The sequence below is a fragment of the Leucopleurus acutus genome, assembly GCF_964270905.1.
Source record: "Leucopleurus acutus genome assembly, chromosome: 15".
In the NCBI taxonomy this organism is placed as follows: domain Eukaryota; kingdom Metazoa; phylum Chordata; class Mammalia; order Artiodactyla; family Delphinidae; genus Leucopleurus; species Leucopleurus acutus.
The window spans coordinates 34,853,700-34,870,428 of NC_139157.1; the positions used below are offsets into that span (position 1 = coordinate 34,853,700).

General features: G+C 35.4%; 1 protein-coding gene across 1 annotated transcript in view; it reads right to left on the reverse strand.

The window, feature by feature from the left end:
- Nucleotides 1-1,317: 1,317 nt before the first annotated feature.
- The window catches only part of RSPO3 (R-spondin 3), a 76,892-nt gene continuing 61,480 nt past the window's right edge, over nt 1,318-16,729 (reverse strand). The window contains exon 5 of the mRNA XM_082856114.1: nt 1,318-2,319. Coding sequence (XP_082712240.1) covers nt 2,126-2,319 — 194 coding nt within the window. The 3' untranslated portion in view covers nt 1,318-2,125. The remainder of the gene's footprint in view (nt 2,320-16,729) is intronic.

Consider the following 16,729-nt stretch of genomic DNA (forward strand, 5'->3'; position numbering starts at 1 on the left):
AAGACATGATAGTCATTTGCCACGATTGTTGTGTCCTAGTTTATTTAAACTTTATCCCAGTACTGCATATGCAGGCGTAGATCTTCCCAGTAATTGCTTGTTGAAAGAATGAAGACAGTGGTAAACATAGAAAATACACAAAAATAATTTGGCCACGTATGCTTGACTACATAAGATCGAGGACAAAGATGGTGATAGAGACCACCCCAAAGTTCTAGAAGATGGGAATATACTTCCACCTAATATAGCTCAGTAGGAAAAGATTTGTTTCTCCTTAGTGACATAAATTGTAGGTGAAGATAGAATTATTTTTATACATTGGGAATATATCTAGTTAGTTGAAACACATCTCATGTGGACAAGAAAAGAAAACACCAGAGTAAGAAACAGGAACACATCATTCAGAAATTTTATATCTTGGAAGAGGAAAAGAGAATTAAGCCAAATAGTCCATATGAACAGTACAGCTGGTGGAGAAAGAATGACTAGAAATAAGCAGCCAGAAACCAGATTCATTGCCAGGTCTTCAGAAAGCACTGATCTTTAGAGGGCTAGGAAGCCTGGTGGACAGGCGAGCTGTGTGTCCTTCCATGACAACAGGAAGGTTATGGTGGGTCATGAGATTCTGTGGCACATGCCTCCTTCTGCCCTGGGCTGGCTGTGTCCTCTTTGAAATACTGGTGAGGCCTCCAGCTAGGGTGACTTCAACCCCTAAAAGAGATCCACAGACTTAGAAAATATGGAGAAGAAAAGGCCAAATGTTCAAGATGCAGGAGGAGCTGACACACAAGAAAAGATGCTAATTGTGAAGCAATGAAGGGGGAGTAGTGAAATCATTTAGGGAGGCCCCTGCACCTATAACTAGAATTTTTTGATCAAAATAAGAAAAAAAATTGAATAAATATCTCCTAATACCTTGTAAGTAAATCTGCAATGGCTCAGATAACAGTGGGTTCCAAAAGCAAACACTGAGAAATGTAATATGTTCTGAATTACATAGGATACAGAATCCTTTTCCCTAATTCAGGAGTCTCTAAGAGTAACAATTTTCTAAAAAAACAAAATGAACAAAGCTTTAAAAACTATCAACAAATATATTTATTGTGGTGGCTTTCCCCCCATTAGATACACTTTGTTAGGAAGTAGTATCCCTTTCAGTTCCAGGTGGACCATTAAGCAGGTAATAAGATTGCTCCCCACCCCCACCCCCACTCCGTTGAGAGAGAAAGAAAACACATGACTTTGCAAACATGTTATATTTTCCTTGCTCTAGTTTTCATTTTCTATGAAATCAGAATTTTCTTCTAATAAGTATGATTTGTTTTTGGAAGTAACTTACAGGTACATGTTTACAGACTTACATAACCCAAGGGGTAGCAGAGGCTGAACCACACAGTGCTGACATAGACTGGAGACCTGTTCCAGGTAATCACAACCCTTCACAGTTTTGGAAAGCACAAAAGTCATCTCCAACTCTATGGTTTCTTCCACATTTTGCCAATCCCATATAGTATATTTAATTCTGTAAATATGTGCACTCTCATGCTTCTTGCAGAAGGACAAATGAGGGCAAGAGAACCAAGCTTATAACAGTTGTTTCTGTGGTGATAATTCCTATGATTCCAAATGCCAGGCCCTAAAATCTGAGCACTCGCTAGATTTCCTGCACAAAACAACACTGTCCTTTGAAAGATGTTTCTCTCCTCTGATCTCCTGTTTCTTTTGAAGGGATACCACATCTTTGAATTTGCAGAACTATCATTTGCTTCTTTAAACAAATAGCTCAAAAAAATACTTTTATAGGAAAAAGATGTTGCTTCTCCAGATGTCGTCATTATGTTGTTACATCTTATAGCCTATTGATGATTATGTACAAAATTTCTTGTCTCTTAAAAATGCACAAAAGTGCGTAAGATAACCATTCAAAAACATCCCTTCTTTGAACTTCCGGCTCTTTGTTGTTAACTATGCTTGTATGAAGAATATAGCAACTATCTGGAATGTTGTTTAGACTGAGCAGTAACTGACACTTTGTCCATTTGTGGTCCTAATGGCTAGAGCACCTGTCCTGGGCATCTGGTGGAGATAGCAGCATCACAAGTTTACAACAATCTCATGGGACTCTCTAGTGTACAGTGCTGACTGATACCGATTTCTGTTGTTTATCTTGGACCTTTCGCTTCTTCTGCTGCTGTTTGTCTTTGTTTTCTCGTTGCTCTGGAGTTTCTCTGCTGGGCTCCAGACCTTTGTTATCAGGTATTGCATCCTTACTTTCTTCTTTATTAAGTTTTTTTCTTTTTCTCTCCCTTCCTTTTTTTCCTGAAATGAAAGGATACACCTTTAAAAAAACATTGAATCATGTTCTATTTGGTTATTCTAAGTTTTTAAAAACTAGTTGAATTTCTCTTAGGTTGCATACCATGCCCACAGATACCAAATATCTACTATTTAAATCATTCATTCAACTAGTCTTTATGAAGGCTGTGCTATATTTTAAGCAATGTAAGCATGAAACACATACAACATATAATGAAGCAATTAATATATGATAGTTCTGAATTCCAGATGGTTCTATTGCTATAAGTTTGATATGAATATTATTTTACATGATAGCTATTTATGGATATTTAATAGAAATTATTGAATAGATTTCTTGCCATCTAAGAAATTTATTAATGTCTATACATTATCTGGCTCCTACATAAGGCACTATTTTGTTTTCAAAATTGTCCAAGTAGCAGTTACATACTTGCAATATGCTGATATATCTACATGCCATCTACTAAAAGAGAATTAATTTGCATAAAAAATATGTAAATAAAGGTTCATGAGGAATACCAGGATAACTATATTTTAATGCAAGTATTTATATGTTGAAATTAATTTCCATCACAAATTCTCTACATGCAGGGGTAGCTGTGTCTATAACTTATCGATAACCCTATGGTATTAGTTACCAGGGCAGGGACTTTGTGTCTCTATCAACCAAATGAGTAGATATTTATTGGAATATACTGGATTCCATGGAGGACCTTGACCTTGAACTGGGTTTGAAGCACAGATTTATTCAGATTCACACTCTGAGGCATTTTGAAAAGTGGAATCAACACGACTTTAAAGGTTTTGATGCAGAAAAGCATATTGCAAGAAAGACTGGAGCCAGGGTGAAGAAATGGATTTTATTCTATTGGACTCGCGGAACTGTTAACAGTTTTAGAAGAGAGTAATTTGATCAAAATGCATGAGTCTGGCACCAAATTAGATGAATCATTGTTTTAAATTTCAAATTAGTGAATTAACTAGATATTTTATTATCACGTTAACATTTTACATATACAACCTACAGTGTAAAATAATTTCAAGGGCATGGTTTTAGTAACCTCCATTCATACCCACATCCCAGTGAAAAATTACTGATTCAAATCAATATAGTAAATGAACACTAGGAACAAACTACTCCTTGGTGTGGGAGAAATTCTGATTGGCTGTATCCCTACACACTGAGCCATGTAAAATCTGAAATTAGTTTTGGTCTACAAAAAGTCACTTTGGACAAAAGTATTTTGGATAAATTATTTGCATGACAGAACCAAAATATTTTCACGTCCTGAAATAGGCTGCAAATATTGAATTCAGTGGTTTGGCTTTCCTTTTCTTGAGCTCTGGTTATGGAATTCTAGGAACCAATATTAATACTGCATTCGTAAACTCGGCCAACACAGTCTCCTCGGATTTTATGCCGCAGCTAGCTTTGCCTGAGACTATATTTACAAAACCTTCCAGTTACTTTATGAAAACTTGCCTTGTTGGGCTCAACATAACACACCTCCAAATTTTGGACTCTAAAAGGACAGTTAACAAAAATGAGAACTCAGACCACGTAAAATAAATATCAGTCAAATTATTTTGGATATGTAGAGATGAGCAAACAATATTAGAGTTGACTGTATGTCTAGGGTTGACTAGTTGTATATTGATTCACCAATTCCATTATTCTTTTCACTTAAAAGAATAATCCTGGATTGATAAGATTTCTACAGAAGAAATTCAGGGTGTTTTTTTTTTTTTTATGCTGGCTTTACACATTTGAAGAGCTGACATAAACTTAGTAACTAAATAGAGAAAACTGAAGAGTTAATTTACTTTCTTGAATATGTACCATAATTTAGTTTTCACAAATCTGCATGAACTGAAAGAGAGCAATGCTGGTTTTTATGATGTATGCTTGATTTTCTGAAGGACATGGCTGCAAAGGTTAGATTACATAATATTTCCATTCTGAAGAGCATTTTGGAGGTGTTCAAGCTCAACTCTAAAAATATTGTCAGTGAAAATCATTCCAAAGTTCCAAAAAAACTGACCCCAAACAAAATGTTATTTTTATGGAAATTATCCAAAAGTTCAGTGTTTAACATTGTTCTCTTGATGATGGTCCAACATCTTACAGCTGTGATCCCAACCATAAAGTTTTGGACATGTAAAAAATATATTGTTTCTTTCTTGGTCAGAGATTGATTTATATGTTTTCTAGCTACATGTGACAATGTACTCAACTTACAGTGCATTTCTGCTTATTAGCAAACTGATATGATTATTTCTTAATATGGGCAGAAACATTCTTGGAAATAGCTTGAAACCCAGTATCATAGTTTTATTATCCAAGGAATAACTATTTAGTCTGGGCGGTGAGTGAAAGGGGAGGTTCTACTAAAGTAACAGGAAACTAGCACATTGTACATTGTTGTTGCCCAACAGAGGGCTATTGCACAATAGAAAAATGTGATTATTACTTTTTACAGGCCATGTGTTAGTGGTTGGAAATGCTAACTACCCTTTTGCGTAAGTAATATATTTTCCTCTTGTCCAAGAAATAAAAATGCAGAAGAGTGGCTCTAGTCCATTAAAAAATCACATGCAATTTGGGAAATTTGGTAAGGTTTTCATTAAAGAGGATTTCTTTTTCTATTCTGGTGACTTTTCATTGATGTGGTCAATAGTTATTTTTATACTTTTTTGGGTAATTATGCAAACTAAGCATTCCAGTTATCACAATCTTACATATATATGTTTGTGTTTTGTCATTCATTGATTATGTGTGTGCACATACACACGCGCACCAGAATTGTGTTGTAGAGTGTTCCTATGATTAAAAGAATGTTCATCTTCCCTCGATGTTCCATCCTCATGGGCGGACTTTGCATAGAAACCATCAAAAAGAAATTGCTATTAGCAATCAAGTACAATCTGAGCCTTTGCATAGAAATGTAATGTTTAAGAACACTGTCTTACATATGTAGAGAACAAATGTATGGGCACCAAGCGGGGAAAGCGGGGCGCAGCGGTGGTGGTGGTGGGATGAATTGGGAGATTGGGATTGACATATATACACACTAATATGTATAAAACAGATAACTAATAAGAACCAGCTGTATAAGAAAAAATAAAATTAAATTAAAAAAAAAAGAACACTGTCTTTAGGGTCAAAAAAACATGGTGTTCAAATTCTAGGTCTGCCACCAGCTATTTGTGTGACTTTTGGCAAGTTGTTGATATCTCTCGGGATTAGTTGTCTGATATTTAAAATGTGGATAATCATTACTACTTGCTAAACTTTTTAAGGATTGCGTGAGATGCTTGTAAAACACTTAGCATAGTGCATGGCACACATTAACCATGGGAGAAATGAAAGCGAATGTTAATAACTCATTACACAAACACAAATTAAACCTCTATCCCATGCCAAAGAGTGGGCTAAAACCTGGGGATACAAGTGAGATATAGAGACAGACACAATAAATATAGTCACACACTAATGCAAAATTTGAAGCATGCACAAGATCTACTGGTTGCAGACCAAGAGAAGCATTGAACTCTGCCAATGGAGATCGAAAAAGATTCCCCAGATGGGGTGATGTTTGAGCTGAGCTTTAAAGAATTAGTGAGAGTTTGCCAGGCTGAAGAGGGGAAAAGGGCATGGTAGGCAGAGAACAATATGTCAATGGCATGAAGGCATGGTGAATCTGGGGAACTGAAGTAGACTTCCTTGGTTTGATCAGAGCTTATATACAGTGTATTACCCAGAGAAGCTGGAACAACAGACAGGACTTGATTGCCATTTGGGGAGTTTGTCCTGAGGACCAGTGGTACTGAAAACTGGAGAAGGGCAAGTATCAGAATCTGAGAGCAAAGCAGAGTTTGGGTGTTTCTGTGACTAGTTTAACATGTGACCTTATTTTCTATTTCAGAAACACTTCTATAAGTAATAAGAACCCATAAAGTGAGTATTGGTAATGACTGGTATTTATTTTTGAGCCTTAACTTTTAAAAGAGTAGCTAAAGTCTATGTGAAGACCATATAGCCGCGTATTATTTAAGATTCTGTTGCAAGACAGTGTCACATAATTGAGTAGGTGATTGACCTTTTTGAGATCCTGAAGTTACTTTCTATTAATACAGTAGTATATAGCCATTTATGCAAACACCTCCTAGGGCCTTCTGCAGACCAGGTTTCCAAGCGCAGATGACTCTGAAAAATACAGATTCCTAGTGCCACTCCTGGAGATCATGATTCAGTAGTTTTCATGATGGGCCCAGGAACCTACAGTTAAAAACATGTTCACCCCCAGTTTATTCTTATGTGCAGCTTCATTTAAGAACCATAGCTGTAGATCAACAGAAGATCCAATTTCCTTAAACATATACTCTCAAAAAGTTTATTTCATATCACATGGCTTATCATTTCTTTTCTTATATTTTTTCCCATGGATATCAAATATGTTTTTTGACTTACTGTAGCTACTAATTTTTAAGTCAAGTTTTCTGATTAGGTACATTTGGAATAGACACCTAGATACAAAACAAAAATTAGCTGCAGATAGTCTTTTTAAAATATATCAAGGAAATATGAACTGAAAAGAATAAACATATTAAAAAGAACAAAGAGAGAAGGAAATGATCCTGAATTATATTTCCTAAATTACATATAACATATTTTAAGTTCCAAGTAAAAATAAAAACCACAGAAAATGCTCAATCACCCTTTTAAATATAATGCGGTTATAAATAAAAGTTGTTCTCCTTAGAATCACAAATATAATTTATTTATTGAGAATTATTCAAATTATGAATATCAGTTCACAGTTTTCCAGATGTTTAGAAATATCTGTGTCTAAGTCTTTATAAAAGCTGCTTCTTGGTGAATTTCTTGCAAGATACCACTAAGGGGAGCTATTGAGCTTAAGCAGCTCCACTTCCAAGACTTTTTCAAAAAGCTGAGAATGTATCCTACATTCTAAACTGAGGACTAAATATGACAGAATCTATGATTCAAACCAATTAAATAAATATCCCATCAAAAGTACAAAATTTATTGCTAGGCAGTTTCTCTTTATTGGGTGTAGAAGGAAATTCAACTGGAAAGGCAAGGCTTTATACCTTCAAAAGAACACAAGTGGTGTGAAAATGGGGTTAATCTGATGAATTTTGGATCTAGAGTTGGACCTGAAATTTATGTATAGAGGATGAAAATTCCAACTTTTTTCCTTTTTGTTAAGACATCACCGAAGAAATTTCACAAAGGAGGGGAAATTGCTACGGTATAACTTCTTCAGCAAATATGATTTATCGTGTAAATACATATTTAAGGGTCTTTGAACTGTGGGCACAGGACAGGACAGCTTGACCCAGTGGTGAAGAACAGAGCTGAAAGTCAGCAAGGCCAAATTCCTTCTCAGTTATATTATTACCAAATAGAACTGACTTGAGAAATGCATTAAAACCTTTGTTTTGTTTTGTTTTTGTTTTAATAAAATAGAAACACTTATTTCTTTGCTATTATTTTAACTCAGGAATTTATTCCAAATAAAGGGAAAATATGAAAGAATGATAGGTTTAAAAAAAAAATAGGTGACAATTTCTCCAAATGGAAATTTAAGCTACTTGATTTATCTGCTCTGTACAGGTGATCCTTAAACAACACAGGTTTGAACTGTGAAGATCCACTTATACATGGATATTTTTCAACAGTAATATTACAGTACTATAGCTTCTGGTTGGTTAAATCCCCAGATGCAGAGGAACCATGGATATGGAGGGCGACAATAAATTATACTTGGATTAACCCTCTGAAGTTGTTTAAGGGTCAACCATCGTTTAATACATGAATTAGTTCAATTGTACTTCCATTTAACTTCCAAGATGCTTCTGAGTAACTATTCGCAGAAAAATAATTTGATGTATCATTACATGCTCTGCTAAGTGCTGTAATTTGGGGAGTTACCTTGAGCCCATTTTTGCAAAGATATTAAGACTGAAATAACATTTTGCCACCAATTGAAAATGGTTAATGTAAGAGATGTTAATCTATTTGTGTCATTCTTTTGCGGATTCTGAAACAAGTCTGTCCTGACTGAAAGGCACTGAGTGTAAATTTTCTGACGTGAAAGAAGATAAACCCAAACTTCTTGCCATGGCGCCCAGGATGCTTGTCCTGTGACCTGGCCCCTGCTTATGTAGTCAGCAACCTTGAAGACCTCATCCTTCTCTTCCTAGTCACCTCTGCACTTCACCTGCCACACTCACAGTGTTTACAGATCCCGTATGTTTGATTCATTTCCCTAGAATGCATTCTCTAGTATCCCTTGCTCTAACTCAGACTTAAGTACTCACATGTCACCCCTTCAGGGAAATCTTCCTCACTCTTCTAACTTTCTCTTAAGCTGGATTATTTATGTTTCTCCTCTCTTTGCTCCTTAAACTCCCAATTAGTAATCCTGTTGCAATAATCAAGGAGAAGATGACTTGAGCTGTCTGTTTTTAAAAATAGTAAGAGCAATGACAGATAACTAAAAATTAATGAACACTTCCATGTGCCAGGCATACTTCTACGAGCGAGCACTGTGTCTATAAGCTCTATTATAACCTCCATGGGAAGATGAGGAAAACGAGGGCTCTTCTTAACCACCGTGTTCCTCTGCCTCCACAACCGTGTCTCAACAGAGCACAATGTGACACGACATCCTTGTATTCTTGTTTTATTTCACACTTAAACTACTGAATACAAAAAAACAAAAAAGAAAAGACAGTGTGCGGGTGTGGACTAACATAGGAAAACATAGAGGTTTTGTAAATATTAGAACATACTTACTTGACCTCTTGAAACTTCAGTTTCCTGAGCTGCCAGTTGCTCCTCAGAACCTAAGAGCACTTTGCAGTAGATGTTTTGTGTCTTCACCATCCAGTTACCTCATGCTCTACCCTCTTCTGTTTTATTGCTACAAGTCTGTTTAGTTTTCATTATTTCCACTCGTCTCCCAATCACATAGAGGTAGGATATTGCATACATATATATATCTTATCATTCATGTCTAACTTAGAAACTTTATTTGACTTTTAAAACTACCACTATTACATTTTTGAAATTCTAATAAAATTATCAGAGATTTTTATATTTTGTTACATTTAATATCAGAAAAAGAGAAAGAAAAACTGTATGAATTTAAATTTCACAATCCCACTGAGGCTTGAAGGCAGTCCCATTACAAATAATTTCATTTTATGGCAGATATCATAAACGCTAATAATAACAACTTTTCAGAATCTATATTTCCATAATATGCTTCAGCATAATCAACTTGCTTTTGCCAAATCAAATACTTTCCTTATGAATTGATTGTTGTCAGTAGGCCTTTACAGATTTTTTCCCCTGTGTTGCTTAAATAGTTTCATTACTCACTGAAGATTCAAGATCTGAAATTTTGAATTCTCGCTCCACGTCCTAACAGAACTTTCCATGTGCCTTTCCCCCAAACGCAACTCCAGTCCATCTTCATGGTTCTAATGCCTAGAAGGCTACCCTGGACTTCTTGCACTCAAAAGGGACATTACCTAGAGTGCCAAGGGAACTGTCAGAGATACTGGATACTGCATACTATGATGCCCTCTTGTTGTAAGTCGTCAGTATTAAAAGAACAGTTAAAAGTGCAAGGAGAAAAAAGAAACCCAAAATGTTTTACTATTTGCAATATTTACAATTTACTCATTATAAAAGTAAAGGGTATCCTGTATTTTATTTTATAATATTTAAAAAATATAACAGTGCATTACGATTTACATTACATAACTATTTTAAGCTTAGTATTCTTTTATGTGGGCTAATTTCTTTTGAATCAACTACCTTTTGTTTGAAAGTTCACTTGAAATTAGTAAGTTCAGTGTTGCTTTTTTTTCAGTGCAAAATTTCTTAACTTCACTTTGAAATTCTACCCAGCATATTAGGTTAGATTACAAAATTCTTGGAAACTAAATCACATACAATTTACAAGTTGAAAATTTCCTGATCTAAGCATGTTTGCATAGTGTGTTTTGAACTAGATCTTGGGTCTTATACAATTTCATCTATTGGATAAACAAGTAAACTTATTCTGATTTTCATTTGCTGTCAAAGAACGTGTTGGTAAATTTCACCTATTAAATCAGTCAAATTTTGTTCATTACTTTTGCCATGAAATTCATGACTAGCTTGTGAAATGACTATTACTGCTCTCTTTACAAAAAATGACTCTGCATATGATATTTTGATTGTTTCACATACTGTTTATGAATTTACGAGGATATGTGTATATTGCTTATCTTCAGAAATTAGACAGTGATATGGCTGACACCGCTATTTCAAAAACCGTTGAAACCTGCCTAGTAGCATTGTCGAGTGTCCTCCCAAAATTTTCAGTAGAGACCAGTCTTCTCGAAGTATTAATGAGTATCTTGGAAATTAATTTATGTGTTTACCTTTGTTGTAACACTCATTCTCTACCTTGTCTCCCTCCTCACAGCCCACCCTCAACTCATGTCGACTGCTGCTATAGGCTACCATCTTATACATCAAGGTAGAGAATATGTATGAGTCTATGGAATGTTTACGTCAAATTTTTTTTTCATATTATCCTTTAAAAAATTTATTGCAGCAATTTAAATATAAAAAATACCACCCAGGGCTTCCCTGGTGGCGCAGTGGTTGAGAGTCCGCCTGCCGATGCAGGGAACGCGGGTTCGTGCCCCGGTCCGGGAAGATCCCACATGCCGCGGAGCGGCTGGGCCCGTGAGCCATGGCCGCTGAGCCTGCGTGTCCGGAGCCTGTGCTCCGCAACGGGAGAGGCCACAACAGTGAGAGGCCCGCGTACCGCAAAAAAAAAAAAAAAAAAAAAAAAATACCACCCAGTTTTTTTCTAGGAATAGCCTCTTTGAAAATTCCTATCATATGCATATTGCCAGACTTAAAGTATGTAAGATAGTTTATTATGGACAGGATTTCCTACAAAATTATTTTAAAAGCAGAATACACAATTGTCAGACCATCTTTTGAGTGATTCCTTTAAGAAGTATGGGCAATGATTTCTTTAATACTTCACTATAATGAATGTTTAAAAAACATTTCATATTTTTGTGATAAATTATTTTTCCTACTTTTGTGTCATTAAATTTTTTTTTTTCTTTTGGCTGAGCTGCGCGGCATGTGGGATCTTAGTTCCCCAACCAGGGATCGAACCTGGGCTCCCTGCAGTGGAAATGCAGAGTCTTAACAACTGGACCACCAGGGAAGTCCTCAATTTAAAATTTAAATGTAACAACTTTATTTAATATACCACTAGTCAACAATAAGTTGAAAGTACTGCCTGAAGTGTAGACTGCTTTGAAAATCTGAGTCTTAAAAATGTTTTTCTTGGTGAACTTTTCTTGGTGAATTTTCATTCTCTTGCTCTAAATCTTTCTGAGTTGACAATCATCCTACCCCAGTCCCACTAACACATGCTAAAGTAACACAATAAAGAACGCTTAAATTTGTTGACTTACCCAATTCATTTACCTTAGAGGACCAAAAACCTCAGTTATATCAATATTTGATTCTGAAAATTAACAATTGATATTTTAAAACTGTTTTTCATCCTCACATATTCCTCTCACGAGAGAACACAATGACAGTGTGTTTTCATGTAGAGCTTAGTCAGAATAACACTGGTATTTGAATTTTCCCATTTTTCTTCAGTTAGGTGTGTAGGTTCACAGTTCAGTCTTTCATACTTGAAATACAGGTTCTGGAATCTGTTTATGGTAAATATCCACCAAACGCCTTTTTTTTTTTTTTTTTAAAGAGAATCACTAAGCCAAGAGCACTGTCTTCATCTTTCATGAAATATAGTTTTCCAATTAACAGGAAAGTCCTTCATTTCAAAAGTCTGAACAGAATGCTACTTGAAAATTCATTCCAGCTGGTTAAATTGAAGAACTGAAAGAATTCCAAAGAAAGAATATTCTCTTGGCATTTATCATTTGACTTTCATTTGGATAAATTTCCATTTGGTCCAAGAACTTGTCTCAGAATTTTGTTCTTCTGAGACAAAAAAAGAAGTGTTGATAGGCATGTTTGACTGTGCTGTACTTCCTCCCTTACCCAAATTGTGTACTCGGTTATATTGACAGGAGGAGATGGCCTCATACTTGCTGACACATTGGCAGTGATGGATTATACAAGAAATGTTGATATTATTCTAGTCACTTTTATCATTTTATGCACTAGTTGACTGTGCTGTCTAATTCTCATTCTACCACATCCCACTCTTTCTTTACTTTGAAGCTTTTTACTGCTTGATGGAGGAAAAATGTAACTCTAATCTGGAATTACATCACAGGGGGGAAAACACTACCAAGCGTTTTATCTAGTGTGTGTTACTCCATATTTTTAGTAAAGATGTCACACTCTTTTATAGTTATAATTTAGTATTTTCAGCAATTTATTGATTACTTATGTAAAGCTAATTTTTTTTAATGCAACTTCAGTACATTCTCAAATGTTTTCACTATTAATACTAGTTTCAGTAATACTAGTTTTAGTATTTTCTTGCTTTTTCTGTTACAGATTCTATCTCAAACTATTGACTTCTTAACTAGCTTAGAAAACATAGAGTACCCCATGTAGCCTCTACTATATTAAAATTTGCAAGAAATAAAGTTTCTTCATTAATGTAAATAAGATAATAAGGGGTGTATTTCACCTGTAGCAGATAACACAAGCTGTTTTAAGTACTTTTTCTCTCACTCTGTTCGTGTGAATATCTGTTCTTAATTAGAAATACTTTTCACATGCATTTCCATAAGCAACAAGGTAGCTCCTTGTAATTATTTCATCAACAGTGGTTACATATACTTGAATGGAATACAAATGATTTCATTTCTTTAAAAGTTTTGGGCAGTTGAGCGTTCACTAATCTAGAAATATCCACCCTATAATTGAGCTTAGTAATATTTTACCACATCTCATTTTACAGTTTTTCATTGTACTTCCTTTCTCATGGTGTTGATGCATGTTAGTGTGGGGGAGGAGTTGGGAGAGTAGACACATGTGCAACAAATGTGTGTGTATGTTTGTGTATACATACAAATACATACGCACATATTTATTTATAGGCCCCTTCCCACCACAGATGGAAAAGTTCTATTTTTCTGGTAGATTTAAAAATATTAATTCAAAGACAGAAAGCGTGTTTTCCAATTTAATTTTCAGTAAGTCTGAAAGGAGATTTAGCCAATTACAAGAGTTCTTCAGAAACCCGAACCTTTAAAATTAAGAGACTCTGCTAAGTTATGTGACTTTTACCTTTTTCTTATCAAACATATTTTCCATATGTTAAATTTAATTTAACTTAAATTAAGTTGCACCCTTTCTTTTTTTCTTTGCAAACTTTCAAAATGTTGTGGGAAAAACAGAATGTGTTGCTCTAATAAGCATCTGATTAATGCAGAAGAATTTAAAGAATTATGTTCATTCTTTGGATACTCAAACTTTTACATGTGGACTTCCCCTCCTAACATTGACATTATCATGAGAAGTCCAATTTCCCTCTTCTTTCTTTGCTACTAATTAGTCCATTTCCTTCCATTGTTTTGATTGGGTTCTTAAGTGTATATTTTATGTATTATGTACATATATTATCTACTGAATTTTGATGTATATTTCCAGGCCCTTTTTAATATGTCATGATGATATTGAATTATGCTTCTACTTGTTATAAAATAGGAAGAACATTGTAGTAATAACTGTAAATACGATGGACTTACCTTTGTAGAAACTCAACCTTAATTTTGTTTCCCTATAAAAATATTTAGAAAGAAAATACAATTCACAGGATGGGTTATTTCAGGTCGGGTGGATAACGTTGGGGCTTCCAGCAGTGGGTTCCTGATTCATTTGCATAATTTTGTGCACAGAGAACCTGGAGACATAGGAGGCCCCCCATACCTGGTACACAGGTAAGCACTGCTACCATTGCTCCAAAGAATGTGGCAGTTTTGCCTTTCTCTTTGGCACAAGCCTGTACACAGTTGTGACTCAATAAATATTGGTTAAAAAAATTAAATGAAAAGATGAATAATGCTCTCTTTTCTTGATTTAATGCTTGTCATTCTATTTGAGGGGGAGACAGGGAAGGACAGACATAGAGAGAGATGCTTTTGGTGTTATTATCACATATGCAAGCATGCTGTGATTACCCAGTATTTTGAACAACTTGTCTTAATGAATGACATTTATTATTATGGAGTCCTCTCCCAGTTAGCCACTTCCATACAATATTGGTTTCAAGTGACTACCATCCACTCCAGAGAGCTGCATCATGGTTGCAGGGAAATAATTTTAACTTGTCATGCTCTAGAAGATCATCTTTGGGACCAAACCAATGATGAATAACTAGAGTATCCCTAAGGCTGTTTCAAGTAGAGAACTTAGAAGTCCAGGTTGCGACAGAGGTTACAGAGGATCCTCTCTTCTATTGTGAGAAGGAACTTAAATTCTAGAACAGTTTTAGGGATTTGAAGGCTCTAAGGTTTCCCTGAGACTGGGAATGTGGACAACCTCTCAGCCCAAAACTGGGAAAGAGTGGCCTAAGAAAATTTTTCTGAGACTGGAGAATAAGAGGTGGTCAGGGAGAGAGTGGGGAAATGGAGGAGGAGAGGAAGGGACTTGGATGATTATGAAAAGTTGAAAGATGGCAAAATAGCTTTTTTCTTCCTTAAATTATCTTCTATAGCAGGCACAAATGATGCTTTATTTGGTGGAGTAGGGAATGTTGTCTTCTTTTAAAATAATGAAATATGACCCTGGCTCATCTTGGCCCAATCTTAGGGCTTTTGAAGTGGTACTGCACAGTCTCAGAAGCTTGATTTCCCCTTGAGTTTTGACTGACTGTGGCTTTTGTTGTAATCCATTGAATTTTGTGTTCGGTGGAATTCCACCAAAAGGAAGGGCCCTTGGGTAATATGATGAAACTGTCAATTTAAGAGGGTGTAGCAAGGGCAGCAAATGGCACGTGTAATGCAATTAACGAGAGAAAGTCGTAGGAAGGACTTAAGCAAATGAGCTGAAAATGAAATAAACTGTAACAGTTTCTGAAGGAATGAAATCTGTCTTACACCATCTCCACAAAAATGAATCCTTATTGTTTAATTGAGAATTTAAGAATCAAATAAGATGCTCTTGGAAATAAAAAGGCCAAATGAAATAGAAAAAAAATGTTCTAAAGGAATAAATAGTTTTTAATATTCCATGTTTTGGTTTTTTACCTTCTGAGCAAAGTGCACAATCTTCCTGTGTCCCTGGAGACCATATGAAGGTAGAAAGGGGAATATATGACCAATGATTGATATAAACCCTTCCCTTATCTCCAGGGAACTTTTAGGAAAAAGGGTAGTAGTCAGGAGGTGATTAAAAATGCTGAGGAGTAAGAATATTTAAGGGTGGCAGGAGTAAGATTGGCAGATGTATCTCTCTGCTGTGCTGGGGGTTGAGGGGATGGGAAGAAGAATCCTTTCTTCTCTATTACACCTTGGCCACCCTTAATCAAGTACATTTTGGGGCCCTGTAAACTCTATTGGTACTTTTTAGATGCACAGGCCTTGAGGAGTGAAGCACAGAAGGCTGTCTCCTGGGCAGCCTTCCCTGAGTATGAACAGGTCTAGGTGTGGGTGATGAATCTCTCCTAACAGAAAACAATACCCATGATTTCTAAAAATCAGCAAATATTTCAGAGATCACTGAATGCTCTAATAGATGATTTTTGCTACTGCTCACAACACATAATAAGCATTGTATTCTTTATGTATGTTAATATATTTTACATTTTTGATTCATACATGGATTAATATATTAACATATTTTGCTGTACTAGTTGTTAAATGTTTTGAAAATCACTCCTTGCCTATATACATCCTTTAAGATACATTTCAAAGGCTGCTTTCCCCATGAAGCCTTCTCCAGTTATTCTCCAGCAGGTGAGTAGGGATGCAGTCAAGTATAGCTTCTATGACCTTGGACTTTGAAGTTAGAAAGATCTGAGTCTGATTCTCTGCCAAACCATTTAGTCATTTTCTATCCTTGGGGGATGTTGCTTAAACTCTCAAGACCTCATTTAAAAAAATATGTGCTTAAAAATATGTGTGGCATTCAATTAAATGTCAAACATCTGAAATGGGTATCAGAGAATATATATTTTAGACTTGGCTATATTACTTAGCAGCAACGTGACCTTAAGTGAATCGCTTTCTGTGATTCAGTTGACTCATTTATAAACACGAACAGATAATTCCTATTCTTCTCACTACTTGGGATAGGTGTGAGGAACAAATGATATGTAACTACTTAGAAAATTGAAAAAATAATAAAATTATAACCCCTAAAATAATG